Source organism: Platichthys flesus, chromosome 3, assembly GCF_949316205.1.
Source record: "Platichthys flesus chromosome 3, fPlaFle2.1, whole genome shotgun sequence".
Taxonomy (NCBI): domain Eukaryota; kingdom Metazoa; phylum Chordata; class Actinopteri; order Pleuronectiformes; family Pleuronectidae; genus Platichthys; species Platichthys flesus.
Window position 1 is genome coordinate 9,606,031 of NC_084947.1, and position 19,761 is coordinate 9,625,791.

At 42.6% G+C, this 19,761-nt stretch overlaps 1 protein-coding gene across 1 annotated transcript in view; it reads left to right on the plus strand.

The window, feature by feature from the left end:
- The first annotated feature begins 312 nt into the window (after window positions 1–312).
- Window positions 313–19,761, plus strand: part of pde4d (phosphodiesterase 4D, cAMP-specific) — an 89,096-nt gene continuing 69,647 nt past the window's right edge. The window contains exon 1 of the mRNA XM_062381781.1: window positions 313–735. Within this exon, the coding sequence (XP_062237765.1) occupies window positions 473–735 (263 nt within the window). The 5' untranslated portion in view covers window positions 313–472. The remainder of the gene's footprint in view (window positions 736–19,761) is intronic.

Here is a 19,761-nt window from a genome sequence, read left to right on the forward strand (position 1 = left end):
AAGGGCTGGAATAGAAGGAATTCCCTTTTTTTTTTGTTGCATTACGCCCTCCCTCCTTCCTTCTTCCATCCTCCCCTTATCTTCTCTCATGCAGTTTCACAGCAGACATCCAGTGTTGCAGAGCAGACAAAGGCAGCAGCTCTCAGTGCTTCTGTTCATCTGCTGCCTCCTTAAAAGACGCTGACGGAGAAAGAGACCAAGGATTTTTTTTCTCTTTGTACATCCCCTGCTTTTGCATAGAAGGAGCTGCTGGTGTGAGGATTTATTTTTTTAGTTTATCACCCCGAGGATTTTTTACATTTTTCATTTTTTTTCAAATTACAAAATCTTGATGAAATCCTGGGACTATCACAGAAAGGAAGCAGACTTGTAGTGTGCGTATTGCTTCATTTCTGATATTACTTGGCTGCCTTCACCGCTCCCTCATTCAGCTGGTGGTGGTGGTGGTGGTGGTGGTGAAGCCGGGGCAGGCATGGCCCAGCAGGCAGGCATGGGGGTGACCCACCAGGACACCCTGGCAGTGCCCCCCATGCCCAAACACTCCGGCCTGAACGAAGACCTGGTGAAGATCCTGCGGGAGAACCTGCTGCAGCCGGAGAGACAACGGGGACAGCGGCGGTCGCCCTCCTCCATCTCCCCCCGCCTTTCTCCACGCAACTCTCCACGTCTGCTTCGCCGCATGCTGCTCAACAACAACATCCACAAACAGAGGCGCTTCACTGTCGCACACACATGGTGAGATCAGATGCGTGAGATAGCGACGGTACTTGAAGATTGATTGCTGCTGAATAGGGGGAGCTGAATAGACAAGCGCACATGTGTTTGTCTTGTGTCAGACAACATGTGGTTTAAACCACACCCGTGGCAAACTTTGAAGGTCAGCACTGTGTTTGCTGAACGCTGTGTGCAAGGGAGGTGGCGGCGCGATAAGCCATTCGCGTAATTAAACTTTGTTTGCCGTTTATCTTGAACGCTCTCTTCGCTCGGTGGCAGGAGAGTGCGTGAGCAAATCTCCCTCGTAGGTTATGCATGTCACATCTCCTAGGAAACCCTCATCTCACCTTGGATAATGAGTTTCTCGCTCGCTCTTCCTCCCTGTCCAGCTTAATCTCTGTTAATGTCTCTCCCCTCTGTTTTTCCCATTCTTACTCCTCTCCTTCCCCTGTGTTCCTCTGCCATCCCCCCTTTCGTTCTGCCTCTGCTTTTACCTCTGTGCGATATTCAATAGTGCAGTAGCTGCCTGTCTTGTTAGGTAGATGGAGTAGAATCCAGCCATCACTGTAGTCCTCCCTGTTGGCTGTGGTTTTCTCTCCACACCTGCCTGCCTGCAGTTTCTGACTATTAATTAGTCTTATATTCCGCTGCGCTCTCCCACGCCTCACGCCCTGCCTCCGTCTCATATCCATTCCCTGTTCTCTCACCCTCCTCCCCTCTCTCATTTCTCCTCCCCTTTAACCATATCCCCCCCCCCCCAGCTCCCAGCATTTTCATCTCCTCCATTTTTTTTTATAACTCATCTCCTTTTCTAGTCCCTCTCCATTTCCCCCCCCTGCCCCTCTTTCTCTTTTTGTCTCCTATACAGCTCCTCTCTTTCATTATACACCTTCCTCCTGGCATCTGGATAATTTTTTCATGATACAATTCAAAAATTCACATGCTCTAACGCACACACACACACACACACACACAGACACACACACACACACACACACACACACACACACACACACACACACACACTCACTTTTGCTGTTCTCTCATTATTTCTCAAATTGAATGCCCCATTTTCATTTTTTTGTTTCTTTCTCCACTGTCTTGCATTCATTGCCTCAGCTCCTGTCCCTTTGCCTTTTATGAATGATTGAACTAATGGTGCAGGGGGATGTACAGGGTCTCATGGCAACTATAGCTTTCTGCAATTTTAAAGGCACATTGCCTTCTGTGTACATGTTTTATTCAAATTGTATGAATTAATTATCTGTGTGCAAAATTAGAGGGTGCCTGTGTGTGTGTGTGTGTGTGTGCAAAAGTGGCGTTTTTTGCATGGTTGTTAATTCAGATTATATCATTTTACACACCTCCACCACCGTCATTCCCTCTCGTGCTGCTGTTAGCAGAAAGCTATTTCTCACGGTTCTATATTAAGAAGCAGAACACTTGCATTCTGAGGATGGATTCTCCCTCGTATGCTGTGACGCTCAGCCTTGCCATCAGAGAGACAGTAGGACAAGTGAGCCTGGTTTTCGAGTAAGCCACATTTGTTGAATATGTGAAAGCAGCAGGGTTGAAAAGAGCAAGTAGTAAGGATGACATGACAACACATTCATTATATAAACTGCAGATGAGAAAAAAAGCCTTGATGTGGTATCATGTCTTTGTAGGTATAAATTGGAATATCTGGCCATTCTTTCTATGGTTGGGAGTAAATTAAGACTAGAGTCTTCAACCACTGATTTGTATCATCATTTAATTAGGCCACACATGCTCTCTCGTGGGGATCTACTGTTAATGTGATTTTCAGCATGATGTAATATCAGGTTGTCTCGAGAATTTCTTCCTAGTATGTCAGAACTTCTTTCCTATTCTCAAATATATTCGTGCACACCCTTGCTTTATATAGTTTCCCTAATACTCTTTGTGGAGAACATTCATTCTATTTATTGTTATTTAAAAAAGAAAAATCCCAAGAATGGCCCAAAAACCGACAATTAATTAATTCTGCTAGCAAATATTGTCTGTGCTGCCAAATCCTGATAGAGATTATGTCCCCGGGCCCTAGAACGCAGCTTTCATCCAACAGATATTAAAAGACACATTAAATAGCCCGATTGAAATTGCATCCCGAAGCTTATTAATTGACATTCTGACACAAAGCTACGCTGCAGAGATGAAAACGCAGTCGCAGTGTTTTTCTGAATAATCCGCACCAGCTGTTTTGGCTTTGTAAAAATACTATTTTTATTAGTTTGGGCAATGGTGGTGTTTGTGTTGCAGAGGTTGCGGCTCCACAAACAAAACCTCTTCAGCCTCTGCTCCACCTGTCAAAACCCACACTAACATCTGGTGTTTGCCTGCAAATGGGAAAGCATGCAATTGGTTTTTCACTCCCGGGTCAATGACTGCACACGCTTTCGGTTTACAAATTCGATTGGCAGTGATGAAAACATGACACCTGGGTGAACGCGCTCATTTCTTCTTCGTTCTTTATTTTGTCATTCTCAAGGCTGACATTGGACTTTGTGCTGCGCGATGTAATGACGCCGATTGAACTTCTGGCCATTGGCCCGTGCACAGCTACAAACGTTTGTGTACTTCTTTTTTACATCTTAGTAACAATCTGCCACTTTGGAAGCTTGTCAGTGACTTCAAACAAGACTGGCCACAGGAAAGAAAACAGAAACGCAAACTCTTCCACCGGCAATGGGAGAGGAGTCAATCTTTTACCCACATTTAAAAAACCTGCGTATGTAGCCGCTATATTTGGCTTCCAAGCCAGCGTCAGACTTTAAATGTCCATTCAAAATGTCAGTGTTAAGTCATCGAATCTCATTCCCAACACTCTCACTCTTTCTGGTGCTTGGCTACAAAATTTCAGTGCAACACTTTTCTGTTTCCGCTCACACATTCCTCCCTGTCAATGTTCGATGCTGTTTGGCCTTCACATGCGAATGCCGACCAAAACATAGATAAAGAAGAAATATCTTTGCCTCCATGTTTCTGTGTGAATCTGGATGTAAGATCTGTATTCTCTCTTAGACACTGCAGGAGAGAAAGGCCAGAGAAAGGCAGCAATAAGAAAGAACAATGACCACTTAATCACTGTCTGACCCGTTGGTCATGTACCAGTGTTGTGTCTTGACATTTGGAGGAAAAAAAAAAGACAACAAGTGGCAGACAGAATCCCAGACAGAGATACAGGGCGAGTGGACGGTTCGGAGAAAAATGTTTGTGTTCACGTGCACGTGTGTGAAAGTGGGAGACAATTTGTTTGTAGCTGAGAGAAAGGGAGAGCGAGAGGGTGAGAGAGAGACCATCAAATGCCCGTAAGCAGTCGGTAGCTTGACAACTGCAGTGTAATTTACTCCAATCACCTCCTCATTGTTTTACAGCTGCAGGGAATCACAGGGCCGCCGCGCTGTAAATCCGGTGACATACACAGCCCTCAGTGGCTCCACTCCACACTTCATTAACAAGACAATCCTTCTCTGTGGACCGACTGGCCTGCTGTACTGCCTCGCCGCTCTTACGGGAGCAATGGCGTGAAAATCGTACACAAATTATTTTACAATCACTTTGAGGACACTTTGGAGAATGCATCCCAATTGCCGATTGGCTTTTTTTGGGGCTCTGAATGAATTTGATTGGCAGGGTTTGTTTGCAAAAACATTAAGAAGGTAATTAGTTGTTGGGGGGGATTTAATAGAATGGAATGATTTTCTTAGTTCAGCGCTTCTGCTCATACGGAAAACGATTTACCTCCATATAGTCCCCATTGTTCACAAAATGGAAATCTGGATTAATCGAATTTTAGAAGCCATCAACATTTGAGCGGGGCTTCATTTGGCGGAGGGGTTTGTAAGTAGCGTGTGGCGGTTCTTACTCAGTTGTTGCCAGGATTAGTCCAACCTAAGCTGCAGCACTACCAACACTCCAACAGCAGCAGAAGCATTAGTGTGGCTTTCTGTACGGGAATTAAAGGGGCTGCCTGCAGAACTGGGTGTGTTGACAACAGATTTAAAACTCAGTAAAAGATTGTGCCTCATGCAATATGAAGGGATAGAATGAGGGTTTGAGGTGGTTTGAACCACAAATACAGCCCATTAGCACAGGCAGATTAGGAAACATGCAGATTTGATGGTATTTGATATTTAAAGTTTTGGTTTCAGAGGAGTTAGTAATAATGTATTCATATTGGGTTCTTTTCTGAAATATCTTTCATATATGAGGAACAAACTGTTGCAGATTGTTTTTGTCAGATGTGTTCACAACAGCAGGACCATGTCCGGAAAGTCTCTTCTTCAGCTTCTTCTACGGGTATGGTGTCTTTTAATGTCATCCTGAGATATTTGTATTCCTGTTTGATGTTTTTGAGTCTGTAACATTTTAGAACAAAATACGTAAACACATTTTCTTGACATTTACCAGGGGACTAGCAGGAAGTGCGTGTCTGATAGCAGCTAAGATGTATGTGTCTCTTTATTTATAGTTATATATACTTTCCCTTTATAGGTTTTAGCAATCCCAGCTCTTATATTTTCAATATTCCATTATCCTAACATGCTTACATATTCAGGGCTGGACCACAGAAATCATACTCAAGAACCCACACAACTTTGCCCATATGTGTGGTCTGGAGAAACGTTTATATTGTGTTTTCTACGTGTCTCACACAGGGGCGTGGTGAAATGGCTCAATTCTTCCCCCTCTACTGCCCTAATTGTGAATCAGTCTTGTGATAGAGACCAGCAGGAGTTAAGTTTATGTCACGAGTCTTCTCAGCTTCATTGGGGCGGCCATGTCGCACATGGAAAAGTATTTGCTCTCTGCTCCACAAAGACACACCAGATATAAAGCTAGGACTTAATGGCAGACTCTTACCTTCAAGTGACAGACAGAGTGTCACTCGAAATGAGTTTTTATTTTTTTGGTTATTCTCTCCACCAGAATAACTCTGTTGATATCCTGTTTTCAAATTTCCTCCACACTGACCCTGAGGTATTTTTAATGCTGTTGCACAACAGCATCTGATGCTGCATTGCAACAGTGCAAGTGTCTCTTTATGTAACAGGAGAGGGAGATTTCAGCAGGGGGAGAACAGGTGGCTGCGACTGCTGGTGCTGATGCTTCTCCTCTGGCTGAGTGAACCAACTGGGGAACTTTTGGTGGGGACGGCTGCAGGGCTGTGGACCATTGAGTGATGGACTGACGTAGAGCAGGATGAGTGATTGATGATTGATGGACGGATGGATGAAGGAAGGAAGGGTGCATTGGAGTTAGGGAGACAGGGCGGAAGAGAGCGGGAGAGTGGGAGTAGAGGACCTTAAGCCAAACACAGTGGTGCTTATCTAGGCCGAGCCAGACTCCCTCTTCTTCCCACTTGTTTTTATCATTTCTTACTGTACGTCTCCCCTGCTTCCTCTCTCTGTGCCCTTTATTTATTTAAAGCAGCTGCTGGACTTCTTCCAAGGTTCCAAGGCACGTCTTTTAACAAAATGCCCTTCAGCAAAGCCCTGAAATCCCAACTGCCCCGGTGGCTCAAATACAAGGTGCTTTTCCTGTTAATGTTTCTGTTGATACAAATTAATTATGAGGTGATATGTCCACCAATGTGTTAACAAGTGAGTGGTGGAGTCCACAGAGTTTTCAGCCACTGCTAAGTACGTATTCCAGGGGAAATATGCTGTAACTACCTCTCGCTGTGTCTTTACACAACATTTATATTAACTGCCATTTTGCCTTCAGTGTTATTTTTGTATTCCCAGCGTCCCAGGCCACGGTCCATATCCAAATATTTCTTTTGTGTACAGAGCATAGCTTTCTTTGAATAATTACCTTTTGATCCGTTTGAGGTGGCCTTGGTCTGCGGCTGTCATCCCGCTGTGCAGCACTGAGGATTCTCCAGGTTTTATCAGCCCAGACACGGCTCTCCACCCAGGAGAATAGAGGGCCTGTGATTTGAATACATAAGAGCGTTCGAGCAGCGCCGCCACCGTGCTAACTGTGCAGGCTACAGACACATCAGCACAGCACAGACATTTTCATTTGAAAAAAACGCTTTAGAATAATCAGTCAAATCTACATGATTTTGCATTCACACACACATTATGTGCACTCACACTCACACACACTCATTCCGCATGGTTCCCTCACTATTAGAGATTAGACAGGACACTGGTTATATGACTCAGTTTTGACTTTGTATTCTGAGGTAACGACGAGTCAATGTTGGCTGAGAGGAATAAGAAATCTAAGATTATATAACAGTGTGACTGAGAGAGACTTTGAAAGAGAGGATAATGAGTGAGGTAGAGGGGGATTAAGGGAGCTTTTTTGATAAGTTTTTAGATTCCACATCCAACAGACTATAACATTTCACTGGGATGCACTCCAGAGGATTACAGCTTTAATCCAATCATCACATTTAATGTGCTGGTATAGAACAAAACTGGATTCATTTGGAAATTATAAATACATCAGTGCCGCATGGTTTTACAAAAACTCCTGATGCTCTACACTGAGATGTACAGTGTATTTGAGTTAGTGGGCAACTACTGACCTCGAATGACAGATTAGCCAAATGTTGTCTGACAAGGGCCTCTGCACAGAGACTGATGCTCCACATAGAAGATCACACCTCAAAGAAAACATTTTACAGCCAAAGAGCTTTAGCAGATACTCTTCAAAACTCGGTTATATCAAAATCTGTTTTACTGGGGCTAAAAGAAAATCATACAAAAATAAAAGCATACATTTTATAGCTATAAAAACACAAATGGTGTCCATATAAAAACATTTGTGTGATTGTCTGTAAAACTTTAATTTGATGCTGCATCAACTCACATTCAGTCTAAAGTATCACAGGTTCTTCTGTGCCACTTTTAAATAATGTGTTTGGATACATTTAGACCCCGGTCTTAAAGCCTTATGGTGCGTACATTTTATCAAGGGTCTGAAGTCTTGGGACCTTTCAAACTGACTTTGCACAATATCACTACTCAAACATCATTCCATTCACTCAACTAATCCTATTGGGGGTCAAACAGGTTGGGCTTCCTCAGATGAAGACGAAATGTTAATTTTGGTAAATATCGAGGGTATAATGTCTTATGATCTGGCTCCACATTTATAGCTTTATATGTGTTTAACTGAGAGGATTATTATTGAAAACTGATTTGAATTTCACACTATTTGAATACAGAATACTTAATGTGCTGTCAGATGGTCACAAACACAAACCCACCACTTGGAACCACTTAGGAAGTGGACGTTTCCAAAAATGCATGTGTGCATGTGAGTCTGAGCATGCTCCTGTGAATCTCTGTGGCCTCTCTGCTCAGTCTCCTTCCTCTAACTCTCCAGTTTTTTCACACCGTGATCATCAAAGCGGGTGCGGTGCCAGAACCACTCAGGCTCACTTCCATTTCTTGTCAAATTTGATAACCCTTTTGAAAACCGGTGGGGACACGAACACTGCCTCCAGTTCGGCTGGCAGGTATTCTTTTCTTGTACCCACACTAGTAAAAGCTGTGATACTACTAAGCACATTGCTGTGTGTGACAGCTCAGCTCAGCAGGTTTTTTCGCAAAAGTGAGCTTCAACAAAGTGTTTGTTGTACATTGATAATCATTTGCATCTAACCGGTCCAGACACATGAAGGTGTGTTAGCAGCAGTTACTGCAGCAGCAGATTTAATTAACGGATGAACAGAATGAATCTGAGTTGAAGAGGCAGCAGCTGCAGGGCCTCATCAAAAGCCTTTTGATATGCTGATTCTTTTTGATTGAACGAAAATGATTGAAAGATTCCGCTTCGACGTGTCAGCCGTTCCTCTACCTCTGTTTTTGTTTAGTTAGTTTATTTCCCATCTATAAGTGCTGCAGAACAGAACAAATACTACTAACTTCATATAACCCCTATGCCATTAAGGGTGCTTTTACACCTAACTTGTTTGGCCCGGACATTTGGAATTTTCAGTTTGAGTCTGAATCAAAATAAATATGAAGTTTCCTCTGACCACGGTGCGGAACCAACAGAGAAACATATAGTTCCACCAAAAGAGATGGTCTCGGTCTGGATCAAACTGAAGTCAGGGTTGCAACCAAAACTAACCGGATCAAATATCTACAATATAGCAAAGACATGACAGAAGGAAATATAAGATAATTTTCCTGCTAATTTCAGTTGTTTACCATCGTTTAATTCATTTGGCGAGGAAAAGTGTGATCTCATCAGGAGACGTTTCACTGCACTAAGTACAAGGTTTCACTGCAGTCTAATGGGCTGTTGGTTCACACTCTGTCTCCCTCCTTCTGCACCTCTTTTTCCACCTTCACCCACTTTTATTTCATTCTCTTGCACATGCCTTCATTAACTTCAGCAGTTTTTTGCTAAGGGAGGAAGTAGGTACAGAGTAGAGCGCTAACTTCTGTTGAATGCACCTGCACCCGAGCCTCAGCAGAATGTAGCCTGAGGATGGAGAGAGTTGAGATGCTGGTGTCCCTTTCTAAGGACAAGTTTTAATGGCGGATGGTAGGTTTATAATGGACTGCAGATGTACTCTTTTGTGCATGTATGATGTGGCCACTGTGGAGGTCAAGAGGGAGCGGCTTCATTTTCCGTCTTTTCAAAGCAAGATTGTCCCCAATGAGAAGAAAGACAACGAAAAAAGAGAAACAAATCCCTGCTCAAAATGATGGTTTGATGTGGCTGAGAGCTGTCATTATCGTCTTCTCTGAGAGGGCACTATTAGCCTAAGGTGAGAGCCATTAATGATGCATGGCTGTGACAAATCCATGTCTGATTTCAGTTGGCTGTCTCATCTCATTAAAGTGTTATTGAAAGAACAGTCCTCTCAAGTCATGATGCCTATTTGCCTTTTTCCTACTGTGCTTAGACTCCGCTCATTTTAGGTTGACATCGATTGACACATACAAAGAACCCACTAAACCTGCCTTACTGCTTTATTATTGGCTTCTTAGATTTGGGAAGCAGTAAAACTGTGTGTGTATTACAATGTATTATAGAAATAGAGTATATGTAAAGCAGACAGATGGAAGACTTCCCATCTATAAAGAGATGTAAAAACTGCTGCAGAAATGATTTAAAAACAAGGCATGCATGGTTTATTATTAGCTTTGTATTAGGTTGTGCTATATCCGAAAATGATTTCCATCAGGTAGTTTGACAAACTTGTGCTGATACCAGCATCGGAAAAGCCTTCGATACTGCTGAAAATGCCGGCATCTGACAATAGCAAGGGCTAGCTTAAATGTCAGGAATTTTTTTAAGTCAAATCCATGCAACATTTCGAGTCAAATATCACTGTAATATGAATATAAGAAGTCCCATCTCTAAATCTCGAGAAGTCATAAACGCGGAAAACTTGAAGTCTCTTCTTGCTCAGTAAGTCGAGAGATTCTTTGACCTCTTCTCTACATCTTCTCTACCTCACTCTCTCACCCTTTGTTTTCCTCTGACTATACTTCTCGCACAAAAGCTTTTCAGTCTGCACATTTCCTGGCTCAGTCTGGTATTTAATAGCAGCGGCATGGGGGAGCATCTCTCAGAGTATGGTTCCCCCGCGGTCAGGTCATCTTCCATTATCTAACAACATCCCCAGCCCCTGCTTCACCTCTCTGCAGGTTTTGATGGCCGCCTCAAGCTGGATAAGTAATGACGTGACAAGCTGCATCTTGTCTTCTGTGCAGCACTTGCAAAGATGATGTTGGACAGGGGGGGGGGGACACTGCTAGAACTGTAGACCCGTAGCAGTCAGATGGGGTTGATAGCCTTCCGGCCATCCATCATCCACACTGCTTCTTTTGAGGGTCGTGGTGGGGCTGGAGCCAATCCCAAGCTGACTTTTGGTGAGAGAGTCATCCTGGACCGTTCTCTAGCTATTGCAGGGCTGACATACAAGACATTTTTCAAATTTAGCAGTTGGTGCGGCACCGATCGCCTGCCACAGTCAACTAGTGAGTGACGTGCAAAAGCAATGTGCGTCCCCGCCTTCATTTAAAATGTGTTTGCCAGCGAGATCTCAGCTGCTGCAGTGATCAGCCCAGCTCCTTCACCCCCACCCTGTGTTGTCTGTCTGAGTAGTGCCCGTGTGCAGAGAGGCCGTGTCCACCTCCAGCAGGTCTAATGAGCTGCGTGTTCAATTAAGATGCAGCTGCATCCTGTGTAGTGAGAGCCGTCCTGTTATTGATGTCATCCCTTGATCATTTTTCACAGCTGCCTCCAATATCCTGCTCTTTATGAGCGTGTTGTCATCTTTTGTGTTCTCCGATTCGTCTGCGTACATGTTTGCAAACATACGCTGTGCAAACACATCTGCCCAATTGGTCGGTGCCTTTTGTGTGCGTGTGTCTCACAAACCCACCTACACACAACCACACACCGACTCACTTATAAAATATTCATGATATACATTATGTGTGTGTGCATGCCTGCAGGTGTGCTCCACTACAAGTGTGTGTGTGCTGTTGATTGTGTCTGTACATATCCTGATCACCAACTTGTCTGACCACTGGGGCTGTCTCCTTTGATGCATTGATTCGGTGCCGCTGCATGCAGTAATGAAAGACGAAAAATGAACAGCGCGCTCCGAGCATGAGGTAATTGGTCTGCACCTTGTCTCCCGTGGTCCTCAGGAGGCAGCCGGAGGGAGGAGGGAGGCTGAGACTCACCGCTGTGTGTATGCATGTGGGAGCGTTTTTTTGGGGGGGGATGATCGGCTTCTCAGGATTCAAACTGTTAGTGTGACGTTATTCTTCTCAGTCAATTGAACCTATAGAAATCTGCTCTGATCGCTCCAGCTCTCTCTCTGTCTCATAATGTTGCTCATACAACGTTCCAACTGAGTTCCCATCTGCAGTTATTTAGTTGGATCCACTCAAACTAAAACAGTTAAGCCCAATAAGGAAAACTGTTTTATAGTTGAGAATAATTCTAGAGGCTGTGGATTGTGATTATGTTGAAAAGTAACACAGAGGCTTTTATTTCACTGATATTAATACTGACAAACTAAATAACAAAAAACTCCCCTGTACCATTATAAGTATTGTATAATCAGCTATATATATACATTTTTTTTCCAGTGCAGTTGTCACCACATTCTATATAAAGACATTCAGCTGTGCAGAGCTGCTTTCCTGTTTAGACCAGATGTTTGGGAGGCAGGTTTATCAGTGACAGGCAGGAACAGATATAAAGTCTATAGGTTTTCTACAGGGGGTAAAGTTGAGTCGATAATGAGAGCCGGGGTAGACGGTGTAATTTTCTGTCAGGCTGCTCAACACCAGGGGAATTAGGTGTGTCAGACTGCATCAACAGCTGCGCTAAACTGGCTATAAGGAACACTGTTGTAATTAATCACACCCCAGTTCTACCACTCTACATACATAGTCCACACATGTTGGGATTAGGGCTGCAACTAAGGATTATTCAATTATTTTTTTAATCAGCTGATTTATAATTTAGTTCAGGGCTATTTGATAGAAATTCACAGAGGACAAGTTTGTGAAAATCTCAAGAGGGGGTAACTGCAGGAATTCTAAATTATATGTACTTTAATAATTAATACATTTAATCTTTTACATTAAATCTACAACAGAGAGCCTTTGGAATATGTGCATCTTTTTTTTTTCTCTAAAACAAAACTCAATTTCTACATGATATTGGACTCAAACCATTTACAATGATATTAAACAGAGAAACGCTCCAGCAGCCTGGATCTAGAGAAGGAGTTATCAGTACATCGTGCATGCTGCTATCAATTGAAGCCTGTCCCATTTTTTACTGTGTGCCGTCAACAGCATCTCTCCTTGGTCTCGCTGAAAGAGAGTGATTCTGTTCACATCAGGCCCCAGAGGAGAGGATGATGTTTTCATTCTCACATGCAATAAAAACACACAATTCAAATGATAACATTGATTCCATTGTATCTTGCGGACTAAGGATGTTTGTAAAATCCTAAATTGAGAAGCATTTGTCTTTTTGTCTTTAGCATTTGTCTTTACAATCTGAGATGCTCTACATGATGCATGGTTTTGTGTATTTCATGCTGTAACTTGTTTTCGATGTCTCTCAGCACCTTTGGAGAGTACTAATAAACGTGTTGTGTTGCAGTATGAGCTCTGTGTTTTGTGCCTGGCTGCTCTTTTTGCTATGCTATCTTTTGGTGAGTGTCTGGATATTGGCCTGGAGTGGAAGGATTAGTGCAGGTACTTAGAACAGATCAGTTCCTCAGATCAGCTCTCGTGGCTTTAAATGGATGCCCCTGGTCAGAGCAACAGTCAAACCACAGGAGAGAGAAAAGATAGGGTTCGCGATCCGGAGATGAATATGGCCCCGTTCAGACCTGGTATTAAAACGCCTCTTGAATGTGTCTCCTGTGACCACTTGTGATCGGATCTCACTTCCCTGCTTCATACGCAAATAATCACCAGCAACATTTCTGTTTTTCTGTTTGCAGAGACCAAATTATGTTGTTTTAGCCTGTCTGAGTTTACTAATGTGTCCGATGTCAACATGCTTGTGTGCGACAGAGAGAGAGAGAGACCGAGGGACTGAGTGAACCAACAAACTGTGCACAGCTCTGAAATAAATTTTTTGTACCAGATACCAGAACTATGTTTAAACCATGATTCCCTCAACAAATATACATGTGTCCTCCCTATTTTCCAATTATATTGATCATATCTGTCAGACCTACTCTTTTCATACGAGATGCTATTTGTTATCCCTTTTGTTTTTTCGGTCAAGTTCACACACACAATACATAATCATCTCAGCTGGCAGCTTGCTTTGCCTTCACCATGAGCAGGTGGTTCACATGGTGTCATCCATCATTGCTTTATAAACTTGGCTGGAATTGTTGCCTTTTGACTTCTCTTATTACCCAGTGGGCTTTTTGGAGCTCTTGGAACTGAACAGTGTCTGCTCTTAAATCCCAAAGGCTCAGTAGCTTGGCAACGTGCACTGCAGTGGAGCCTGAACATAGTGTAAACAGGCAAACAGGAAACACACGGGAAAACAGTTTCATCATCAGTTTCCCCCATAACACAAACAGACACACACACACACACACACACACACACACACACACACAAACACACAAGCACACTCATACATGCACACACTCCAAACATTTGGATACATGACACCAAATGCACTTTTTACTTCCATATTCTATACTGACTATAGTCTCATCCTCTGGAAACGTGTTTACAGGCTCTTTTTGAGACAGTACATGAAAATTGTCTCTCACTAATAAGATAATTATTTAAGGGGGATCCATTAATTCAGTGTTTGTGGGAAGCAGCAACAACCACTTTTGATAGAAAAAGAGAAAGAAAATGATTGATTGAAGTTATTCAGCCGACCTCTGCTATTACAATGACCAGTGCAATGAGTTGATGCCATTCAGGTCTGTGTAAAATCAAAGTCGCTGTACATTGAGATGTAGCTGCTGTGCATGACGGTGTGTAAACAAAAGGTTAAGGTGTGGTCATCAGACGGAGCCTGTTCTTCTCAACTTGTAGGATGTTTAAGGCGTGTTGCTTGCCATTCCCACGAAATGAAGCTTTTCAACAAAATCCTGCAGCTGCTGGAGATTCAGGAGTTTCAACTATAGTCTCTATTTGAGATTGAGATACACTTCAGAATTTGTTCCTCATAAGATTATCCACGTGACTGCTACAGCTGTCTTTCCCATCATCATTGTCATCAACACTTAAAACATATCAGAAGGATAATGTTCTTATGATCTGGACAGTGACATTGTAATAATACTCAACTCTGAACGTAGACAGTCCACTGGGTTAACATTTCCACAGGTTGAGAACTCATGAACTCTGAGAACCGGTATGTCAGAAAACCTCCAGCACTATATTTCTATATAGTGACGTCTTCTTCTGACACCTGTACTGAATAGAGCCATACATGTTGTCAGTAAGACCCGGGCCCCTCCTGCTATGAGGAGTGAAAGACCTGCTGTGAAAAGTGCCTGCAGGTAGATTGCATGGTTCTGATTGGGCTCTCTCTATAGGGGTTGAAGACACTACAGAGACCTCCAGCACAAGCGTACCTCTCGATGCAGCATGAGTCTCAATAGGAAGAGGTGCTAATGTTAAAACGTTGCCAGAGCACCTCGTCACATCTGGATCGCTCATTGATTTCCAAGAAATGGTGCTTCCATCCACCATTCTCATTGGTTTCCGTGACAACGGGCAGCTAACCTGGATATGAACTCTTGGTGCCGACAGCTTTAAGGGGGGTCGCTGTGTCTCCAGGCATGTTGGAAGGCTTTTGTTCAAACCCGCTCTGCTTTCTTATCACTTGTGGAGAGATGACCTTTCGGCTTCACAGTGCGCCCTCACTCTTTTTACCAAGGGCTTTGATTACGGGTCTTGTCAACAGTATCTAATTCAAAGGGCTTGCGCCTCAATTTCATTCAGACTCTCTTTGTCTTTTCAATTTATAAACTTGGCCATTGGAAGTATTGCTTTTTATGTTGGTTAAAACCTTGTTGCTCTCTGCATGTCTCTCTGTATAGACATCAATTAAGCCTTTCCATATTGGAATAGAATATTCTGCAAACAGAGGAATTAATTTTAAAATATTACATAAGATATATCAAAAGTTAATATTATATAAAATATTTTTAAACGTTAACTCATCTTTTGCTTCGGTGAACATAAAAGTAAAGTTTTACCAAACAACAAATGCAAATTACATTGAAGGTATTTTTTTTTTATTTTGAATAGAAAAACAATATTTATAACAATTGATGCAATATTATAAAATAATAACTTTAATTGGTAAAACACTAAACGTGGAGAAAGCCACAGTGCTACACTTCAGGCTGTGTTGTAATATTTATGATTAGCTGGAAACAAGAAGTTAATTTTAGAATTTAATGTTTCTAGATATTTGACTGAGGAATTAATGGCGATCATGCCACTGCGTCTGATAATTGCTTGTGGTGTGTGTTTGATTAAGCCACTGCCTTCACTGTGGTGCTCGCAGGCACTTGAGTGTCGGTGTGTATGAGTACACACTTGATTCATGTTGCAGTGGGGGTCAAAATTGATTTGAGAGCCAGAACTGCTTAATCTTCTTTTAAAATTGGTATTCGACAGAAAGCTTACCTCAAAAGCCAGAGAGGGGGAGGTGGAGGAGGCACAAAAAAGTGAAGGAGAGGTGGAAAGAAATGAAAGTGGGATTGGTGTCTTGTGCGTCAGCGGCCGGGTTATGTATTGACTTCTTTGTGTGGATTTAACTTGTTTTTTGCTGCATGAAGAAGCATGGGACTTGCATCCAGGGAATGACAGTCTGTAATTTGTGCAGAAGAGCCAACCCGAATTCTCCACACATTGCTCACTGTAAGACAGCTGATGAACGTATCCTTCCACTGCACAGGGAGGTACAAAGTGGAGCAAGATCTTTTAAATAGAAATATCTGCAGAGAGAGAACACAGCTACCCAAGAAGCAGACATAGATTCTCTCCTGTTCATAGAAAGTGATATATTTCTGCTGTTGAGCATTCAACATATCTAAGTTTTTACTTGACCACAAACTCCCAAGCTGCAGAAACATCTTCGCACACTGAGCAGTAATAATATATCATTCTATCATGGCTATGAGTTACAATGTAGAACACAAGTCTGTGGTTTGTCCAGGAAGTAGTGGATTGCTAATTTTGGCTTGAGAATCATTAGCTGCTCCAAGACATCAGGCATCTTGAGTCCTTCACATCTGGCAGTAAGACGCAGCACAAGATGGGTTTTCGTGGTATCAGCTGCAACAGAGGCCTTACGGGGTTGATATGGTGGAGCCTGAAGCCAAAGCTCTCAATTTACCAGTAAATCTATGCTCCAACCTTCCCAACTTATTTGGTTGACGGACCAAAATGAAGGATCTCAAAATACAAATGGCTGAAACGAGTTTCCCTGGCATCATGGTCGGAGTCAAGCCTCAGCTCTACTGCACCTCTGGATTCATAAAGGTTGCTTCAGGCATCTTGTGCATGGCTCTTGGTTGCTGTTCTTCAGGTTATTGGGCACGTTCAACTATGGGGAGACCCTGAGACAGACTCAAGGGGGTGGGGGGGAGAGAGATTACATTTCCTGTTTGCCCTGGGAACCTGATGCATGTGGCTATAGGGAAAAATATGGCAGGGCTCCTTTTCTTAGCCTTGGCCTGATGCCCTGAGCAAAACACTCCACTTTCTCTTGCTTATTGCAGATATTGATCAAATCATCCTTTTTAAACAATTGCTGACTTATTTCTAAGCTGTCTAAAACGTCTGTCTGTTTCTGCTTTTTCTTACAGCGGCATTTCATTTTCCCTCACATCTCAGTTTCCCTCACATCTCTGTGGTGAATAGGCCGGGCAGTTTATGGACAGGATATTTGTTCTGTCTTTGAAGTCTCTCTCGATCTGCTGCTGTATCATGCAACTGGTGATTTGAGATCTGTTAGAGCAGAATGGAGCAATAATCCAGCCTCTCCGGAGAAATCACTTCAGAAATCCTGATATTACGTTAAGTTCCATTCCCTCACTGTAAGCAAAGACACAAACAAGATAAGCATGTCCATTTATCTTTTTAAAGGGCTGAGGCCGCAAGCGATGGAAGATTCGCCATTAATCAGTTGATTTTAGCGAGCGTCAGCGAGTTGCACTGCACTGACCACTTTCTTAAGTTGCTGACCAGTGTGTTATGGTGTGATGCAGCAAAACCTGTTATACCTTGAGCCATGTAATGTGATACAACAGGTGCAGAAACTTTGTCCCACACTTTCTAATTAGGGAACTTGTTCTTACAAACAATCCCATTTATTGAGCTGTATGAATCAAACATGTTGTCAATGAAAAGTGATACAGAGCTTGGTTAAACTTTATCTATTTATCTGCATTTTCTATGTCAATTTTATTTATGAAACTAATTTCCAATCTTGACACTGACTGTTGACTGATGCCACATGAGGAGAGGAGTTTTACATTATTCATTGAGCTGGAAAACGCTGTAACAAGCTGTGAGAGGAATCTGATGATGATGATACTTTAATTGTCCTCTGGGAGAAATTAACTGCGTGTGACAGGTTATCAGAAGACAAATTACAAACCTTACAAGTAATTCATATGCATTTGGTGAGAAAACTGAATGCCACTGTATTCTGAATGACAGAATACCTCCAGATTGATTTCCATGAGGTTGAGGGACCTTGTACAGCCTGCAGCAATTTCTGGTTTAAAGAATGTGCTCGGCCATTCAAAAGAATGAATCGCTCACTAAATAAACAAGTCTGAGATTAACAATTGAGCAATAAAACAACTAAAGAGCTTCGGTTAATCCCTCTCGACGACGGCCTGACTGAATTGGATTCTTGGGCGTTGATACCGAAAAATTCCCAATACCCACTATATGTCAATGTGTGTGTATATATATATATATGTATATATATATTTTTTTTTTTAAAAAGATAGGGAATGGTTCCTGAGATGTCATTATCGAACCCCTATAATAAAGAATTGTATTTGAAGGAACCCATTTATTGAAGGTTTATTACTATAAATGTTAATTATACATGACAAGAAAACACACTGAAGCTTGAATAAAAAAATAAGGAAAATGTAAACATAAATGCACATCCTTTATACACGGTTAGGTGAAATTAGCTTTTGTATTGGCAAACACAAACTAGTTTATCAATGAAAGGTTCATATCGGCATGGTCATGTGTTGTCAGTGACCTTGACGGTGACATGATTGTCGGTGTCATGTTGGTTTTAGTATTTCAGAAACCGCTGAAAGTTTGTTTTCACTCAGAATGGTGCAGAAAACAAAAACATTCAGAGAGAGACAGTCCTGTCAACACAATGCCCCGATGATGAGAGAGGTTTGAAGAGAGAGGCCAGACTGGTTCGACTCAAAGGCTTTGCTAACTCAGATCCACTGAGCGGAGAAGCTTCTCAGGATGAGCCAAATGTTGAACTTTGAGGAGGACAGGCTGCGTCTGGTTCCGCTCCTGTCAGCCAAGAACACAAATCTGAGGCCGCAGTGGGAACAGCTCACCAACACTGAACAGCTGAAGACTTGGAAAACGTAGCCCGGTCTGATGATTCAGATGGTAGAGTCAGTGTTTGACGTCAACGGCATGGATCCATGGCCCCAGCCTTCCTTGTGGTGGAGAATGTGTGTTAGGCACAGTATAGGCCTTTTAACACCGATCATTAATGGTTTAATCACAACGGCTTGTTTGAGTATTAGGGTTGGTGTTGATGAAGTTGTCGATGCCACTTAATGTTTCTTCATCAATCACAGGTTCAACTTTTTCTGACTCACCCTGGTCTTGCTCTCTCACTCTCTCTTTATCTAACCTATATTCTCTCTTTCACTCTCACTCACAATCACATATTCTCTCACCCAGATGCGTTCGGCTCTGAAATTAGGCACGATGGATTAAACGTGAATCGGTGCCCGGTCGTGACAACGTAATATGGTCGATACCGATAAAAATCAGAGTTCGGTTCCCAACCCTACTGAGTGTTGTTGCTGACCATGTTTTATCGCTTCATGACCACTACGTGACATCTTCTAATTGATTCCTCCTACATGATAGAGCACCGTGTCAGAAGGCAAAAATCATCTCAAACTGGTTTCACGAACATGACAATGAGTTCAGTGAACTCCAGTGGCCTCACCAGTTCCCTGATGTGATTGCGGAACATATTTGGGATGTGGTAGAACGCGTGGCTGACAAAAGCTGCAGAAATGATTCAATCATGACAACATGGAGCAGAAACTCAAGGAAACATAACAAAATAAGTATATATGTAAATCACCCATGTATGCGTGAGTTCACATGGGTGGCTGTCAGTAACAGCATCTGCCTTTAAGCCTGCTGCGTTTGTCTGTATGTTTGCATTTGCTTTGCATGTGTAAAAGCCTGCAGGACGTTGGAGGAGGGCAACAGTTGGAAATCAGATATTGGTGCGATCCAAATTGTAGACAGTACGGTGCGATACGCTGCTGCG